The 17,579-nt window shown below is 51.0% G+C and overlaps 1 protein-coding gene across 1 annotated transcript; it reads right to left on the bottom strand.

Moving 5' to 3' along the window:
- Positions 1 to 450: 450 nt before the first annotated feature.
- MEOX1 (mesenchyme homeobox 1) lies at positions 451 to 15,338 on the bottom strand. Its single transcript, XM_080924134.1, has 3 exons — positions 14,849 to 15,338; positions 2,299 to 2,474; positions 451 to 588 (listed from the first exon to the last, which is right to left on the bottom strand). Exons 1-3 carry the CDS (start codon positions 15,309 to 15,311, stop codon positions 466 to 468), a joined length of 762 nt encoding a protein of 253 aa, XP_080780260.1. The 5' UTR covers positions 15,312 to 15,338; the 3' UTR covers positions 451 to 465.
- Between the last annotated feature and the right edge of the window lie 2,241 nt (positions 15,339 to 17,579).

A 17,579-nucleotide genomic window follows, 5' to 3' on the forward strand; every position in this document is an offset into this window, starting at 1 on the left:
CCTCTCCACCTTAGATACCGGAGCCACCTTCTAGCCTTCAACTCAACGGTGTGATCATCTGGAGAGGGTCTCGCTTTCACAAGTCACCAGCTGGTACCAAGGAATGGGTTCTGCACAGGACAGACGGGGCCAGACTCAGAGGAGACCTTGATGAAGGAGGGGGTGATAGGTGTGGGTAGCAGCCAAGGGACCCAGAAAAGAGCGCCCTAGGTTCTTTTTCTAGCATTTCCCAGTCCACTGGGTCCTGTGGCGTTCAAGAGAGTGTGGAAAAATTGAAGCCCTGGGGAAGAGGCTGCTGAGATGGTGGTGATGCTGGGCTAAGCCTTCTGGGAAATTCAAGGCTCCCACATCCTAGGCAGCTTCTAAGAGTGTGTGCAGACTGCACTGGGTGGATCCAGAAGATGGAGGGTGGGAGTTGGGAAAGGGGTTCTTTCAGTCTTTCTTGGTTGTGGTCTTTGGAGCATCTCACTCTGAACTTGGAGAAGCTGCAGAGTCCCCATCATCTGGGTCCTGCTCCTGTGGGGACACGGGCTGACCCCCCTTCACGCGCTTCCATTTCATTCTCCGGTTCTGGAACCACACCTTGACCTGAGGAAGGAAGCGAAGGGAAAGGTCTCTCTAGGCCTAGGGCCACCTCTCACTGTGTTTCTCAAGACCTGGAACTCTCACTTGTTGATCCCCCAAGGACCCAGGGAGTGAGAGGGGAGGGAGACCACACAGAGCTGCACTGAGGCCTGCCTGTGTCTCTCAGAAGTCTCTGACAATCACTCTGCGTTGCCCCTCCCCCCCTACATGCCCTGCCCCCTCCTTGACAACAGTCTTCAGTCTCCCAGGCTCTACTGCCCAAAGAACAGATCACCACCAGGCTCATCCTTCTTCCTACTGACAGAGAGCCTTCTAGATTCTCTGGCTCTGAAGCTGACCGTCATTAGCACCCGGTGTCGAGGTTATGATCCTATTGCACGCGTCCTGTGTCACTGGGGCCAGGACACGGCAGAGATTTGACTCTGAGCTTCTGCTTCAGAATCCCACACTCTAAAGGAGCACTTTAGCAACCGAGAACTGCTACTGATTGTTTTTTTAGTACCACTGTTATGCCACACAAAAGCAGGTGTGGTGCTTCAGGGAACCGTCTGAGGACCTTTTCCTCAGTGCCCCGGGACCCAGCCCTGTATCTATGCCGCCTGAGAACTTTCTTTCTCCCAGTGAATATTCCCATTCCCTCTCATTGTTACTTCAAATTTGTTCCCTGGAATCTGGATTTTATTTTAGCTTTCTGATTGTTTGTTTGTTTTTAATAGGATCTCACATAGCCCAGGCTGGCCATGAACTCACCAAGGAGCCAAGGATGACCTTAAACTGACCCTTTGACCTCAGGCTCCCAGTGTGCTAGGATTATAGGTCTATGTAATCTTCACACCTGCTTGATGTGTGGAGATTTTAACCCAGTGATTTCTGCATGCTAGGTAAACACTCCACCAAAGAGCTACGTTTCCAGCCCATCTTTTGATTTTTTTCAAGACAGTTTTTTTTTTAGGCTAGCCTCAGCTCATTGTGTAGCCCAGGGTAGCCTTGAACTCAGTTCTCCTGCCTCTGCCTGCCAAGTGCTGGGATTGCAAGCAAGAGTCACAGCACTGGGCTTGCAGAATCTCCCATTTAAACAATTGCCTAGGTGGATCCTCGGCAAATGCTTTTACAAATTGGGGGAAATCAGATCACAAATGCCCTAATTCTTGTTTACATGAGAAGTCCCCAGGGGACCATTGGAAAAACTGGGCTGTGCTCGCTTCATCCCAGATCAATTACAGAGTCTCCATCAGTGGAACTCTGATAATTCTTCTTGGGGTGGTTGATTGTCAGGTACAGCTTCGGCTGGGTAGAGGAAGAGGAAGGGGGGGGTCCAGGCAGGGGTGGTTGGGTAGGGAGGTGAAGAGGAAGGGGGGTCCAGGCAGGGGTGGTTGGGTAGGGAGGTGAAGAGGAAGGGGGGTCCAAGCAGGGGTGATTGGGTAGGGAGGTGAAGAGGAAGGGGGGTCCAGGCAGGGGTGATTGGGTAGGGAGGTGAAGAGAAAGGGGGGTCCAGGCAGGGGTGCTTGGGTAGGGAGGTGAAGAGGAAGGGGGGTCCAGGCAGGGGTGGTTGGGTAGGGAGGTGAAGAGGAAGGGGGGATCCAGGTAGAGGTGATTGGGTAGGGAGGTGAAGAGGAAGGGGGGTCCAGGCAGAGGTGATTGGGTAGGGAGGTGAAGAGGAAGGGGGGTCCAGGCAGGGGTGATTGGGTAGGGAGGTGAACAGACAGCACCCACCTGCCGCTCTGAAAGGTCCAGGTTGACTGCAATCTCGTATCTCCGGAGCCGGGTCAGGTAGTTATGATGCGCGAACTCAGCCTCGAGCTCCCGTAGCTGCTCCTTGGTGAAGGCTGTCCTCTCCTTCCGGGCCTTGCTGCTGCCTTCCGGCTTTCCTCCTCCATTCTCTGGGTTGTCTGTGAAGAGAAGGCCCCAAATGGGGGGGATGTGAGTGAGCTTGTGCCATGAGGGGACATGAGGGGACATGAGGGGGCTCATTCTCGTCCACTAGCCTGTGAACAGCCGGGCAGCATTTCCTGGTCTGTTTTGTTTTTAAAGCACACCGAGAAGCCATGGTGTCTCTCATTCCTTCCAGCTTCTTGTCCCTAAGATGGTCAAGAAACAACTTGCTCCTGCTTCCCTCACTAGATTTTTTTCCTTTCCAGGCCGGGAAGCCCTATTTGGCTGTTTAAAGTCTGTAGCCTCAGGCTGACTCCGGGACGGCCTCAGTAGCCTGCAGCTTGAGGGTCCCCCACACTCTAAGACAAAGTTTCAGGAAAGGAGGTGTGGCTGAGGGCACCGTATAGTCTTGCCAGGGTATTTTGGGGATTTTGGTATTCTGGCCCTGGGGCCCGTGCCTGGCATTCAGCAGTGAGACCAGGAAAGAGGGAGAGCTGCCAGCATGAGCTTCCATTGAAAACTTGTGTGAGGGCTGGAGAGATGGCTCAGCGGTTAAGACCACTGGCTGCTCTTTCAGAGGCCCTGAGTTCAATTCCCAGCAACCACATGGTGGCTCACAACCATCTGTAATGGGATCTGATGCCCTCTTCTGGTGTGTCTGAAGACAACTGCGGTGTACTCATATAAAGATAAATAAATCTTTAAAAAAAGAAAACTTGCATGAAATAGAAATTACTATTGAGCACAAACTCACCAGAGTAGGATGGGAAACTCAACAACCTGTATGTGTGCATGGGTGCATGTGGGTGAGGGTGTATGAATATGTTTGTACGTGCACATATGTGTGCATGCATGTATGCATGTGTAGCAGCCAGATGTCCACATTGGCTGTCTTTCTGTGTCACCCTCTAACTTAGGCTTTAAGTTATGTATTTATCTAGCAGGGAGGGGCTCAAAGGAAAGCTTCTGGGAGTTGGTTCTCTCCATTTACTATGAAATTCCAGAGACTGAACTCGACGTGTGAGACTCTTCAGTAAGTCTTTTTTTACCCAAGGAACCATTTCAATGGCTCCTCTATCATAGTTTTTGAGACAAGGTCCTTCACCGAACCTGGAGCTGAGCAGTTTGGCTAGACTGGTTGACCAGTAGGCCCAGGGATCCTTCTGTCTCTTCATTGCTCATTAGGATCACAAGCATTTATTAACATGCCCCGAGTTTTTTTTAAAACATGGGTGCTGGGGCTTAGGCTCAGGTCCTCAGGCTTGTGCAGACTTATCCACAGAAGTGTCGAAGCCCCAGTCACTCCGAAACCTGTTTTGACAAGCCCTGCAGCTGATCACTCTGGATCATTCTGGTCAAGTTTATACACCACTGTATTAAGAGTAGATTGCTGGACTGTTCCCTGGACCCCAGCAACATCACCGTGATGGGGAAGCTGGTTACACACACTGAAGCTCAGGAGGCCAAATCTGGAGAAACTTCTGGAACCCTGAGGACTGGGCTTCTGTTACACACAGGAGCTCAGTCCTGATCCATGACAGGGCCAGGAAACTGTACCTATCTTGCATTTACTTCTTTCTTGCCTCACCAATCCAACCAAGTAGTTTCAGCAGCGACTGTGTTTTACAGACCCGCACACCAAACACGGGAACAAGTTCACCCAACCACTAAGTGTGAGATCTGGTGCTGACAGAGAGGCATCTAGGGTGAGGAGCAGGCGGCTGTGCCTCTCTCTCTAACCCTCAGCAGCAGTGTGGGAGAGGTAGCAGGCAGGAAGCTAACACACCTGAACAATGAACCACAAAGTTGGGCAGCCTGATGTCGCCGAGAACCCTTCCTACCTGAGGAAAAGGGTATAACATAGCCCTTTCTCGTTCATGCCTCTTTTCCCCCTTGGGTTGGGGAAATATGCTTTCTGGGAGCTGTGAGCACCCCGTCTGCTTTCATTCCCTCGTGAGAATTGGCCCACACATCCGTCCTCAGCGGCCTGGAGTCTAAGCCACCAACATACGGGATGGGTGGAAGGATGCAGACCGGGCAAGGGAAACTGCCCACACCCTTAGCTGTGAAGCCAACTTGTGGAGATGGCTGGGGAACCCCACTCTAACCCCGAGATCCAGTTTGAAACTCTGGTGCTGACTGCTTCTTTCCTCTGGCTACCCGTTTGTACTCCAGTTTCTTTAGCTGTCGCCTGGCTGCCAGGGAAGGAGAGAAGGGCGCAGGAAAGTGGGTGGAAGGCACAGGGAGTGGGGGTGGGTGACGGAGCTTGAGGCTCAACTCCCAATGGGGTCCGGTGGTGGACGCCCCACCCCCCTCCCAGGCCAGAAGTGGGAACCAGCCACATTGGCTCTTTGCTCAGTGGACGCTGGCTCCTGGCCGGAGAAGGCGGGCCCAAACCTCACCGGATGCTGAAGTGTGGGCTGGCTGGGAAGGACGTGCAGTCTCCGGGCGGGTCCCCCAGGAGTCCTTGGGCCTTGGTGGCTGCCAGAGCCGCTAACCCTGCTGGCTGCGGGCCCGGGAGGGTCGGTCACGCAGCGGATGTGAAGGCCTCGGAGCACATCCTAGCCGGTGAGGCCAGGAAGCCCGGTGACTGCAAAGATTCAGGGTGTCCCGGGGGGTGGGGGGCACAGTGCTTCCCAGCCCCTCCTTGTCATAGCTGCGGGGAGTGGGTAGGCAGGAGACTTCCCCTGCAGATTCAGTCCCGACTCTTTTTTCCAAGAAATTGGAGAAAATAAAAAAACCTCCTTCCAAAGCTAATAAAAAAAAAAAAAAAAAAAAAAAGACAGAATTTCATGCCTTTTGGGCTGGCCTCAGGCTTGATAGGTAATGGAAGATAGCCCTGAACTATTCATCTTTCTGCCTCTACTTTCCACGTGTCCTGGACTTCAGTCCCTGAACCACCCAGCCTGGCTTTCCAAGGCTCATCTCAAAGCATAACACCAGAGCCATTCATGGTCTCCACGATTTTGGGAAGACTTGGCGAAGCTAATGTGTGGGGCAGCACTCTTAAAACCTAAAACACAGGGCAAACATCAAGATAGTAATTGTCCCGATATTTTCATTCCATGAGTCGCCATTGGAAAATCCCAAGATGGAGTTAGTAACAGCTGGCCTTTTCTCTTTTGTTCTTTCTTAAAGACAAGGTCAATTTATGCTGTCCACCCTTGCCTTAGACAGATGACCTGCTTGCTTGTCCCTGCTTTGATTACACGGGCCACCATGCCCTAGCTAATGGCTGGCATGCTCTCTGCAATCAGATGATTCCACTTTCTCAGTCCTCATCGAAACCCTTGCTGCCAGTGGCTACTCTGATCATCCCTGTTACTTGGCTGGGTGGATTAGCCAGGATCCTCTGGTTAATGCTCTCCTCTGGGGTGTGACCATTTTTCAGCACCTGGCATACAGGTAGTATTTGTTAAACTGTTCCTGGAGGTGCCTAGGACCTAACCCAACAATGTGTAAATAGGAGAGACATTTGAATCCAGACCGGCCCATTTGATGCCAGACTCTCCTCCTTAGGCTGGATGCCCTGTCTGAGAACCTGCAAATGGAACACAGCCTGTCTCCATTGCTAGGGTTTCTTCTCATCGATGAGCACAGGTCACCGCTTAGGGGTTTCCATCTACATCCTTCTTCCTCTTCTCCCAGGCTTACCTCTGCTGCCCTATCATATCACACAGAACAACTCCCAATGCCTCTGAGTCCTGAATGAAATCTTCCATAGAAGGAAGAGCTGGGAGAGAGAGAGAGAGAGGGAGGGAGGGGATCCTTTTGCAGGGGGTTGTGGACCAATTGCTTGAGCCCCTCTGCCATGGAGATGGGCCCATCCTGCATCCCACTGTCCTGATTTGGGTTCGGACATCTCAGTGCTGCATTCGTCTGACGATGAGGACCCTAGTGTCCTCCGTCAGCTTCCCAGAGTGAGATAAACTCTTGTCCCTAATGGTGAGACGGCCGGAAGTATAAGAAGGAGCTAGGACAGAGGTGGGAGTTTGTCTTCCAACAGTATGAAAAAGCCTGTAACATTTCAGCAAGACTCATGAGGACTCCCTGGCTCTTCCAGCCTGCGGCGTACAATTTACAGGCTCAGACTGACGGTCTATGTGCACAGTATGGCCATCCAAGGGACTCAAGCACCCGGACAGAAGAGTTCATCTTTAAATTTTAAAAAATGTTATTATATGTGGGGTTTTCTTTTTGCCTGCATGTATGCCTGTGTGTCGTTTGTATGCTCGGGGGCCCACCGAGGCCAGAACTGGGCAGGAGATTTCCTGGAACTGGAGTTACAGAAGGGTGGAAGCCTCCATGTCGGCTCTAGGAAACAAAACCGGGTCCTCTGGAGGAGCAGCCAGCGCTCTTCACCTCTCATCCAACTCTCATCCCTCTCCTCAGATCCGACACAGCTTCTCTTTGTTGAGCGCCTGCCCTTCTCTCTCTGCATCTTAGGCTCCCGTGTGAGTGATAGGATTGAATGGGAATCTCCTTTCTGTGAAGAACCGATGTCAGGGTTCTTTCCTGAGCCATGAGCCCAGCACCCTCTTCTTCCTCTAATCCTTTTGCTTTCCCTTGTTCAGCCCCCTTGCTTCCCTGAGTCGTTGTTTATCACAGCCTTCAACATGAAGACCAGAAGAAATACCAGGGAGTTTCTCTCCTGAATGCAGAGCTTCTGTCTCTGGCTCCAGGGAGAAAAAAGAGAGAGGAGGGGAGGGGATGGAGGAGGAGGGAAAAGGGAAGGGAGAGAAGAGGGAGAAGGAAAGGGAAAGAGGGATGGATAAGGGGGAGGGGAGGAGGATGGGAAGTGGGAGGGGAGGAAAGAGGAGAAGGGAAGGGGGAGTGGAGAAGAGGAGGGTAGGGGGAGGAGAAGAAGTGTAAGGGAAGGGGAAGCTGAGAGGAAGAAGGGAGAGGAGGGGAAGGGAGGGAGGGGAGAGGGAGGGAGGAGGAGAAGGGAAATGAGGGAAGGGGAAAGGAGAGGAAGAAGAGATGGGGGAAAAGGGAGAAGAGGGAATCAGGAGGGAAGGAGGGAGGAGAAGGGGAGGGAGGGCATCTGAAGACCCACTGGACAGCTTGGGCTTTGGTACCTGCAGAGTCCTGGCCTTAGGGAGGCGCTTTCCTGACCTCAGGTGATTCTTCCTGCAGCTCTCCAAGTCCTGCCAGTTTCCTCATTTGCAAAGCAAGAATCGCTACACCTACCATGATCCTAAGGCTGCTCAGGAGGTGAAAATGGCTTTGATGACGACTTTTAACCCGTGAGATGGTGCTTGGCACACTTGAGCCTGTCTGAAAGAACAACTGTGGGATGTGACATCTGAAGATGATGTCACAGACTTAGAGAAGGTGATCAGAGGGTACCACATTCCCAGATCTGTGTGCAAAGGATGCATGCATATACACCTGCCCATCTACTCTTCTGGCCTCCTTTCTCCCCTCTCTCCCTTCCTTCCTTCCCCCAAAGGGGAGAGCTGTCCCAGGATCACTGTGTATTTCAAACTGAACCGCTCTCTTTGATAGGTCAACAGCCGTGGTCACCATCTGCGGCCATTGCTCTTGCCCGGCTTTCATGGGAGGCACACTTCCAGGCACTGTGACTGAGTAACCACCCTCCACTGTGGAGGGAGAAGACACTGCTGACTTCCTCTGTGGTTGGTGAGGAGCTGCCCACCCTCTGTCCTGCACAGCCCTCAGATCAAGCAGGACCACAAGGGGACACGCCACATTGCCCAGAGAAATGCAAACAGGATGTATGTGTGATTGTGGCTTCCACCATGAGCTTTTACATCAGTCCAGGGAAACCCGGTTCAGAAGTCGCTGCCAGACTTGGCAGGGTTTCCTAAAGTTAGCAGACAGCCTTATCTGGGCCACTGAGAGGGGTCAGACAGACTCGGCGGAACATGATTCTTTGGAGTGCTATACCTCTGCCGCCCGATTCTACCGCACCATTTTCCATCACTTCTGACAGACCAGGCAGGACACATGTTCTATGTCCAAATAGCATTTTGTAACGGATAAGTGATGTCCCCTCCCAGACACTTTGTTGGGCTTTCATATTGACCCCTGGATCACAGAATGGTGTCACTTGGCGATGAGAAGAGTGACAAGTTAGTGGCAGAGCAAAGCCCAGAACTCAGGTGTCCTTGATACAAAGATCAGTCTGCTTCCTGTTATAGCCTCTTATTGGTAGTACAATGGTTAGAACCCAGGGCACATATAGGCTAGGCAAGTTTTCCCATGGAATCACACTCCAGCCTCTCTCCTGTTAGTTATTTTGTAAGGATGACAGGCACGCACGAGCCCATTGAACAGAGAGATTAAGACCCGAAGTTAGATTAAGACAGAGCCATCTGTCACACTTCCCCTTGAGAATGGTAAACATCTGTACTTACTCTACTTGCTCTGGGGACAATATGTGGGTTGGGGTCTAGGTCTGTCTCACTGGGACTCCCCAAGGAGGAGAGAGGAAGGGTCTATTTGAAGTAAAACCGTGGTAGACCTTCTGAAGGAGGAATCTGTGGTTTCCCGAGCTTACTTGAAGAGACACTTTGCTACACACCTCAGCTCTGAGGCCTTCATGAAGGAGTGTGGAAAGTCCCCTGAGGTAGGTAGGAATCAGACAGAGGCAATGAGAAGCTAGTTGGTTGTTCACATCTGAGACCTTCCAGGCTTCCTGGGCTCAGCTTGACTCTTTCACCAGGCGCTACACCATCCTGATGTCCAGACCCCACCCATCATGGTCCTGCAGGTGGTGGGGTCCGGGAATTTACAGCAGGGACAGGGTAGCAGGTTCTTCTGGAAGCGGAATGGCCTGTGCCCGGATAGTCTTCACCAAGAGTCCCTGCTGCTGGAGTAGCGAGGGTGGGCAGTCATGTTGGAGAGAGGAGAACCAGGCCATGAGAGGCTGTGAGGATTATAGAAGAGCCCAAGGAGGCAGTAAGCTGAAGCGGGGGTAATAGAGGGGGGAGGTGATAGCAATGGAGGCGGAGCATCAGTGTGCGTGTGTGTGAGAGTATATGTGTGTGTGTGCCCACCCCAACCCGATCATGTGTGTGTCTCTAGAGAGGAGATCCAGGTGAGCATTTTTACCACTGAGCTACATCTCCAGCCCAGGTAACGGAAGCCTTTGAGATAACTGGAAAGGCACAGCAATGCTAGGCTTCGTGTTTTTACATTTCAGACGTCATCATTTGCTGTAAACCAAAGGAAGCGTGGGCTTCAGGATCAAGCAAGGGCCACTGCCTACACAGTTCCTCTACACTGAGAACAAAGACATCAGGAAAATAACACGAAACAGTCAAGGATGGGGTGTGTCCAGGCCAGAGGCACAGAGGTGGATAAGAAGGGGCAAAGAGGAAACCTAGGGTAAGGGGCTACTTACCTCTGGGGTTTACAGGGATTTAAGACCTGTTTCTAAATTGGGCACACCTCTCTGCACCCAGGTGTCCCTGGTTTATTCAAGCCAGAATGACAGCCTGTGGGTAGGCAGCTCTTGAGCCCTACCGGTGCCAAGCATCAGGCAGCCCTAAGATAGCCCCTTAGCTGGTCTTCTTGAAGCCTCTGGGCTCTTTAGACCCTCCCCTCTGAGACGCTTAGCAGGATCTGCTGCCTCAGCAGAAACCCATTCTTTCTAGAGCTTTGCAGGTATGGTGGTCAGGAGTCTGAGTCAACACAGGATTTGCACTCAGGCCTCTGAGTTCAGGCAAGGTTGAGGTGAAAGGGCCTCTCTGGACCCCAGTCTGTTTTTTGAAGGAGGAACAGTGGCAGAAACTGTAACTAAGAGGCAAGGGACACCGGAGGGACACTGGCAACATATAGAGCTGTTTCCTCCTCCCACACTGGCCACCAAGGGACCCAAGGCTTCTTTCCTGTTGGAGGTTCTGGGTTCAAGATGGACTAAGACACTGTGTGCACAATATTGTTAGAAACACACGTTATGTAGAGAACTGTGGCAAATTCAATATAGCCCCAATCAGAACCCAACATTTCAGACCTTAAATGAATCTTAAATCCTTATAAAAATGGAACACCAAAGAACTCCAAATGGCCAAGCTAATCTTCAGAAGGAAACGAAACTGGGAGTCTTGGGCCTCCTGACCTCAAAGCATATTATAAAGCTGTGGTGATCAACTGAAATAAAGACAGGTGAGTGGGCCAGAGAGGCCAGATGTTGATTGTCAGTAGGTGGCCAAGGTTATACAATGGGAAATGGACAACTCTGCAACAAATAGTGCTGGGGAGGCTGTTACACGCCTGTGCTCCCACCCCCACCCCATGCACTAGGAGGGAGGTTTCCAAATAAACAAAAAGCAGAAAATAAAATGGATTGGCTAAGGTGTGAAGGAAATGGAACCCTCATGATGCACTATCCGGGGACTGCAAAATGGAACTCTCGCTATAACAAACAGTATGAAGGGTCTTTAAAAAGTTTAACCTAGGGACCGGAGAGATGGCTCAACACTTAAGATCTCCTGCTGTGCAGTCACAAAGACTGAAATGTAGATCCCAGCCTCCAGATAACAAGCATCGCACAAATGCCGCAAATGCCGGGAACTCTAGGTCTGAGGGAACCCGCACCCTCTTCTGGCTGCTTTTCACACATACACATACACACACACACACACACACACACACACACACACACACACCACGTCTTTTAACTAAATATAGAATAACCATATAATCCAATAGTTACAGTTGTGGGTAAACATCTGAAATTTAAAAAGTAAAACCAAACTTAAAGAGATTTGTGTACACCCATTTCCCGAGGTGCTACTCACAACTTTGTGGTGATGGAAGAAACAGCCTAATGTCTATCAACAGATGCACAGATAAAGGAAATGCATCGCAAACACACAATGGAATATGTTTTGGCCTTAAAAGGAAGAAATCCCTATCATGGGCTACAATATCAATGACATTTGAGGACTGACTGATTCAAGAAGTGTAGACGGGATACCAGTCTTGGACTTGGAGTGAATTAAGCCAGTAACAAGACAACAGCTCTGGGAGTCTGTGTGTGGGAGGGATACCTATCTATAACACCCAAACTTACTGAGAGGCAGGAAGCTGCCAGGGGTTTGAGGACCTGTTTCAAAGAGAAGCTCTGTTTTGCAAGATGAAACAGTTCTGGAAATCTGTTCTTGACAGTCGATCTGTGGTTGGCTGCTGTAAAAGGTCATTTCAAAACTGTAAAGGTGCCAGATTTGATGCTGTGTGTTTTGGACCATGAGAAGAAGAAAGATTTTCAAAAGATCACTCACGTTAAGACATCTTAGTCAAGTCTCTACGAAGCTGCGCGCTACAGCCAGAAAAATCACTTCAGGTCCTAAAACCACACCACAGTCTGAAGATTCCGTTTGTTTTGAGACAGCTTTCTCTATCTAGCTCAGGCTGGCCCCAGCTTTGCCACTCTCCTCTCTGCTGGGATTTGAAGTGTGCCCACCACACTCACAAAGCTGATGCTTTCTGACGGGAGCTGTCATTGACAGGATGCTGTGTACAATTACAGCCATAGTTTTTAAACAGGGAGAAAACGTGATCAGAAAAGTGGTTTTTGACCTGGATATTAAAATATGTAGATTGTGAGGAAGGGAACCAGGACAAAATGGCAAAGTCAGGGAGGAAAGAAGAAAGGCACAATGGGGGAGGCAGTATGAGGTGTGGCTCTGTAAGAAGGGAGGAGGAAGGGGGTGGGGAAGAGAGAAGAGAGGAAGGGAGAGAGGAGAAAAAGGAACAGAGAGGGGAGACAGGAATAATGAAGGTTTGGGTAGTTGTGCAAGCATTGGAGATCAGACCTCAGAGGGGAGAATCCTGGACAAGAGAGAGATGCAGGACCAGGAGTTGAAGGAGGCTGAAAGACGCAGGGGTTAACAGAGGATCTGCTTGGTCGATTGAGGATGGGGGTGCCGGGACTCAGGGCACCCAGTGCTACTCCTAGGCAGCTGGGCAGCTTCTCGGTAGCTGAGCTGGTCACAAGCAACCTTCCCCTGAACCTCCCATCAGGAAGTAACCGACAAATCCTGAATTCCCATAAATTAAAGATAATTACGGTAGTGGCCTGACAGCTTAGGGGGAAACAGCCTAGGGTTCGCAGCTGTCCCTGCCAGTAGGGGTCTTCAACACCCTTGGCCAAGCTGGGGGTAGGCAAAAGAAGATAGTACCGCTGGTCTCAGGAGACCTCTCGAGACCTCTGGGGTGGGGGAGGGGCACTCAACTTTTATGATGGTTCACCGCCCGGAGAGTCAGCTTCAGTTTCCAAGGAGAGCAAGGTGAAAGGTTGGGGACTGGGGGGCGGGGCACTGGTAATGGAGAGGGGTGCAGAGTCCATGGCTGGAGTCTCCTAGGCCAGTCTCTTCCTCCCCTACCTCCCAGCACATCTCCACAGCTCTGATTGAATTGAAGCACTAGTAGATCGCTCCTGGGTTTTTAGGAGATCGTAAGAAGTTCAAATATCCCACCCAGGAACTTCTGAGACACTATATCTGGAATATTAAATTCTGTGGTTCCCACCAATATAGGAATATTAGCCCTTTTTGTGGGGGAGGGGACAGGGTCTTATGTGTCCCAGGTTGGCTTGGAATACTATCAAGCAAAAACCTATCTTGTATTTTTCTGCTTCTCCTGCCTCCACTTCCTAGGTGTGGGGATTCCAGGCATTCACTACACCTTCTTACTTATGATGTACTGAGGGTCAAACACCGGAGAGTTCAGCCATGTTCTCTGCCCTCTGAGCTCCACCCTCGCCATTTCCCCCACTCCCCTCATCCTATGTTCTAAAGCAGTGGTTATTAACTCTCCTAAGGGTATGATCCTTTAATACGGCTCCCCACGTTGTGGTGACCCCCTAACCAAATCACTTTCATTGCTACTTCATAACTGTAACACAGCCACCGTTAGGAACTGTAATGTGAATGTCTTAGTTTTCCGACGGTCTTAGATGACCCCTGTGAAAGGGTCACGACCCACGGGTTGAGAACCACGGTTCTAAAGACTAGTTCAGAAGACACAGGAGCTCAATACTCGTCACAGCTGCTATCACACTTTTACTATGCACCTGATGCAATGTGAAATTTTCAACTTACTGTACTCAACCTTCCCGGATGCACACGCGCGCGCGCGCGCACACACACAGACAGACAGAAAAGTTCATCTTTTCCTGCCTCAGTCTCTTGACTATGGGGGTTCTGTTCTGGCGCCACACGTGCAGAATGGAGATGCCAACAAACCTGCAGTTCCACTTCCCAAACTTGTGGGACTCCAAAAACCTGCTGTCTGTCACTCCCACCATTTGGAACTTCCCTCCCTCTTGTCCCCTTCCCCCACCCCAACTCAGACCAGAGCTTGCAGGTCTCCTCCTCCTCTCAGCCTGAGCTCTCCAGAGATAAGACCTCTTTTCTAGGAATAAGTAAAAGGCAGATATTCTGATACACACACTAGGTCAAAGAGACTTGGGAAGAGAAACCTGGCATGTTCTCCTCTATGGACTAGTGAGTGCCCCATCCCTTCAGGCCCTCTTCTGATTAGGCCCAGAAAGATCCTCTGTAAGTTCAGTGGGCATTCCCTATCAGGAGCAGAAGAGGGTGGTGGGGCAGGAGGCTGGGGCATTGCCTTTTCTGGGCAAGGTAGGAGCGGAGGCAGGGGACCAGAGGAAAGGTGACTTTTGTGACCTTTTCTCCAGCTGCAGTAGCCATCTTTATCACCCCTCCTGTCATAGCTGGCCTTGGCACTTGTCTTTGCCTCTTTGCCTTTCCCAAGGCTGCAGTGCTCCCTAAAGAGGACTCTCCTTGTATCAGCGGCTCCCCTGAGGCTCCACGGGATCATGTGAAGCTCAGTCGTCCCCTAAGTCTGAGCACCACTTTTTCTTGGCAATACCTCTGCATAGTTTGCCCCAGACCCCACTCTCCTCCTCCCCTTTCCCATCCCCTGCCACAGTCCTGCTCTTCTGCCTCTGGGCTCCTGATATAGGGTCCTGCCTCAGGGTGGACACCGGGAGCCCCAGACCCAGCCCTAACCCCCAGCCTCTGTCCCAGCTGAATGAGAAGCCCCGCCTATGGGACTAGTCGGAGGCTGCTTGGATGTGGTGTGAGTCAGAGGCAAGCTAGCTTCGGGAAGAGACCCGACCAGTGTGAACTCATTCCATGTGCCCTCCAAATCCTTCCTGACCCCGTAGGTCACTTCTCACACACATACACGTTCTTTGCAGAGACGCAGGAACGCTGGAGGGGAGAAAAGAAAGACCCAAATACCATCCCCCAATGTTCTAGAACTCCTACAGTAGATGCCTTCTCTCATGTTCAAGTAAGTTAGACAACTCTTTTTGAAGTTTACAGAAAGAGCCCCTAGGTCAGAGAAGGCTACCAACTGGTACAGTAAAGGAACAATATATTTCTCCACCACCTACCTGACCTCTCCTTTTTCCTTCTGGATGATTTCTTCTCTGTCTCATTGGCAATGGTTCCAAGTACCAGGCAGTCTTTGCCCAATCCTCCCGTGCCATCCACCAGGCTGGGGCTGCCAGCCCCCATCTCTCTGGTGCCCCCAGCTGGGCCTAGGTTGAGCCTTTGCCCGGCTTCAGAGATGGGGAAGTGCCAGTCAGGGGTCTGTGGGAAGGCAGGATGCTGCTCACTGAAGATTCGCTCAGCCCGGGGCAGGCTGTGTGGGGTCGCTGCCAGGCAGGAAGCAGAGAAGTCGGGATAGGCTGCTGTCGCCGGGAAATCTGATTTTTGGTGGAAGGAAAACGGGGTTGGTGGATAATGAGACAGCCCTGAGGGGCTGCTACCTTCTGAGTGGGGGTTTCGAAGGCAGCCCCAGATGGGGGCTGGGGGCTGGGGGCTCCTCACGCAGCTGTTGGCCACCGGATCCATCTGCTGTCCACTGCCTGCCCCAGTCCGTTCAAAGGTGTTACACTTTTTCTATTCGGAGTTTTGTAATTAAAAAAAAAAAATAAAGAAATAAGCAGTAGAGAAAAAATGTTGAACGGAAACTTTATCCCAGGAACCAAAACAAAAATTTTGCCTCAAAGTCCACAGACACGTGGCCAGGAACACACGTGTGCGTGCCCACACCTGTCTAGGCTTCACGGCTGCCTTCCTGCCCCCGACACACGCTGACTATTGGGGTCCCTCGTGCAAGGAGTTGTTCCCTACGGAGCTAAACATTTTGACTGTCCTAACTCGGACACACCCATACTGACAAGCTCTTCCCGGGGACCCTGGGTGAATGAATGCTTGCAGAGGGCTGGACCCGTGGCTGAGACAGACTTTTAAATCCTGCGGTGGGGAGAGAGTGACAAATTTTTGGAGTGAAATGTGAGAGAGGAGAGGGAGGGGTCAACCCACCGACACAAGGTCCCCTCCAACCAAAACCCGAGCAGGCAGCATTATCATCAGAAACCTTATACCCACATCTAATGGCATTTGCAGACGGAGACTTTTAAAGAAACATTGTTTTATTTTTTTAAGGAGAGAGAGAGAGAGGGAGCAAAGGCTTGTGTGCTCCTGTGGACACACACACACATACACACGCACACACACATACCCGGTCTTTTGAGTGCCTCCTGTGAAACAATAAAGTTATTTTTATTACCTTGTTAACAAAATTCCCGAAGTCTTGGATTTAGAAAAGCCATCAGTAGAATCCAGAGTCCGCCATAAGCCAAATTCTGGGGAGTGACGGGGAAGTCGGTGCAAAAGAAAAACCTAGTGATTGCCTTTCCCTGGGAGAACAGAAGGGAGGGGGAATTAAAAGTAATCTTGTGTGTGTGTGTGTGTGTGTGTGTGTGTGTCTGTCTGTCTGTCTGTCTGTCTGTCTGTCTGATCTTGGCAGTCCAGTGGTGTGGTCTGGGGCATAAAGAAAGATATACTCCAGAAAAAAAAAATAAAGTTCTCTCTGTTCAAATGGCCGTTCTCACCTTCTCAGTAACAACAACCGAGCTTCTAAGTCCTGAGACTCCACGCCAGCTTCCCCGCCAGTCAGCCACACTCTCCACCAGCCAGAGAGCCTCCGGACAGTTTGTCTCCACCGCCAAGGTTCTTAATGTTCTTGAAGTTTCTGGGGGTCCTTCCCACCTGTTGCCCTTCTCTACCCTCAGCCTTCCCCACCTGCTTCCCTCTCTCAATCCCTGGAGGCATCTTAAGAACCCTGGACATGGAGGTAGGGACCCAGGGTCCTCCATCCCCTGAGAGCTTGTCCCAAAAGGAGTTCCCATGTGTCTTTCTAGCTTGTGTGTGTGGTGTGTGACAGGGTGGCCAGCCCAGGTGGCATTTCACATGGCTTGCCTACAGTGTTTCTCAGCCTTCCTAGTGCTGCGACCCTCTAATATGGCTCCCCGTGTTGTGGTGACCCCCCCAACCATAAAATTACTTCATTGCTAATTCGTGACTGCATTGCTAGTTATGAAATCACAACTTGAATACCTGTGTTTTTAAAAATGGTTTTAGGCAACCCCGGTGAAAGGGTGAGTATACTTTAAAGGAGTCGAGCCCCACAAATTGAGAAACTCTGGTCTACACTGTACCATTACCTGTCTAGCCTCCCCTCCTCTGGAGAATTAACATTGTTCCTTAGAGATTTGCACCACCAACTTGGAGCATCAGAGGCAAAGCCCTGTGAACTCTGCTGGCTGCTCCCAGACACCTGGGGTCCAGGAGCGAAGCAGCGGGTACCAGTGAATGTAGGCCGGAGTTTGCCTGGGACAGCACACCTCACCTCTCCAGGCCTCACCCGATTTAACCCCGAGCCCCATCCACTGCCAGGTGCTCTGCAGCAAACGTTGCCAACATGATCTAGACATCTCTCGGAGCTTGAAGTACCGAGAATCTCAGGACCTGGGCAGCTTACACTGACTGTACCAGCCTACCTGCTTGGGGACTTTACTTTAAGTGAATTCATTTGTAATTAGTGTGTGTTTGTGTGTGTGTGTGTGTGTGTGTGTGTGTGCACATGCATAGTTATCTTTGCATCTGCATGTAGACGTCTTCTTTACTTGCTTTCCACCTTGTTTTACTTATTTTTTGAGATGGGGGTCTCACTACGTAGCAGCTCTGGCTGTCCTGGAACTTGCTTTGTAGACCAGGCTGGCCTTGAACTCACAGAGTTCCGCCATGCCCTGCCCTCCATATTTGGCGGGGAGG

The sequence above is a fragment of the Micromys minutus genome (assembly GCF_963924665.1).
Source record: "Micromys minutus genome assembly, chromosome: 10".
In the NCBI taxonomy this organism is placed as follows: domain Eukaryota; kingdom Metazoa; phylum Chordata; class Mammalia; order Rodentia; family Muridae; genus Micromys; species Micromys minutus.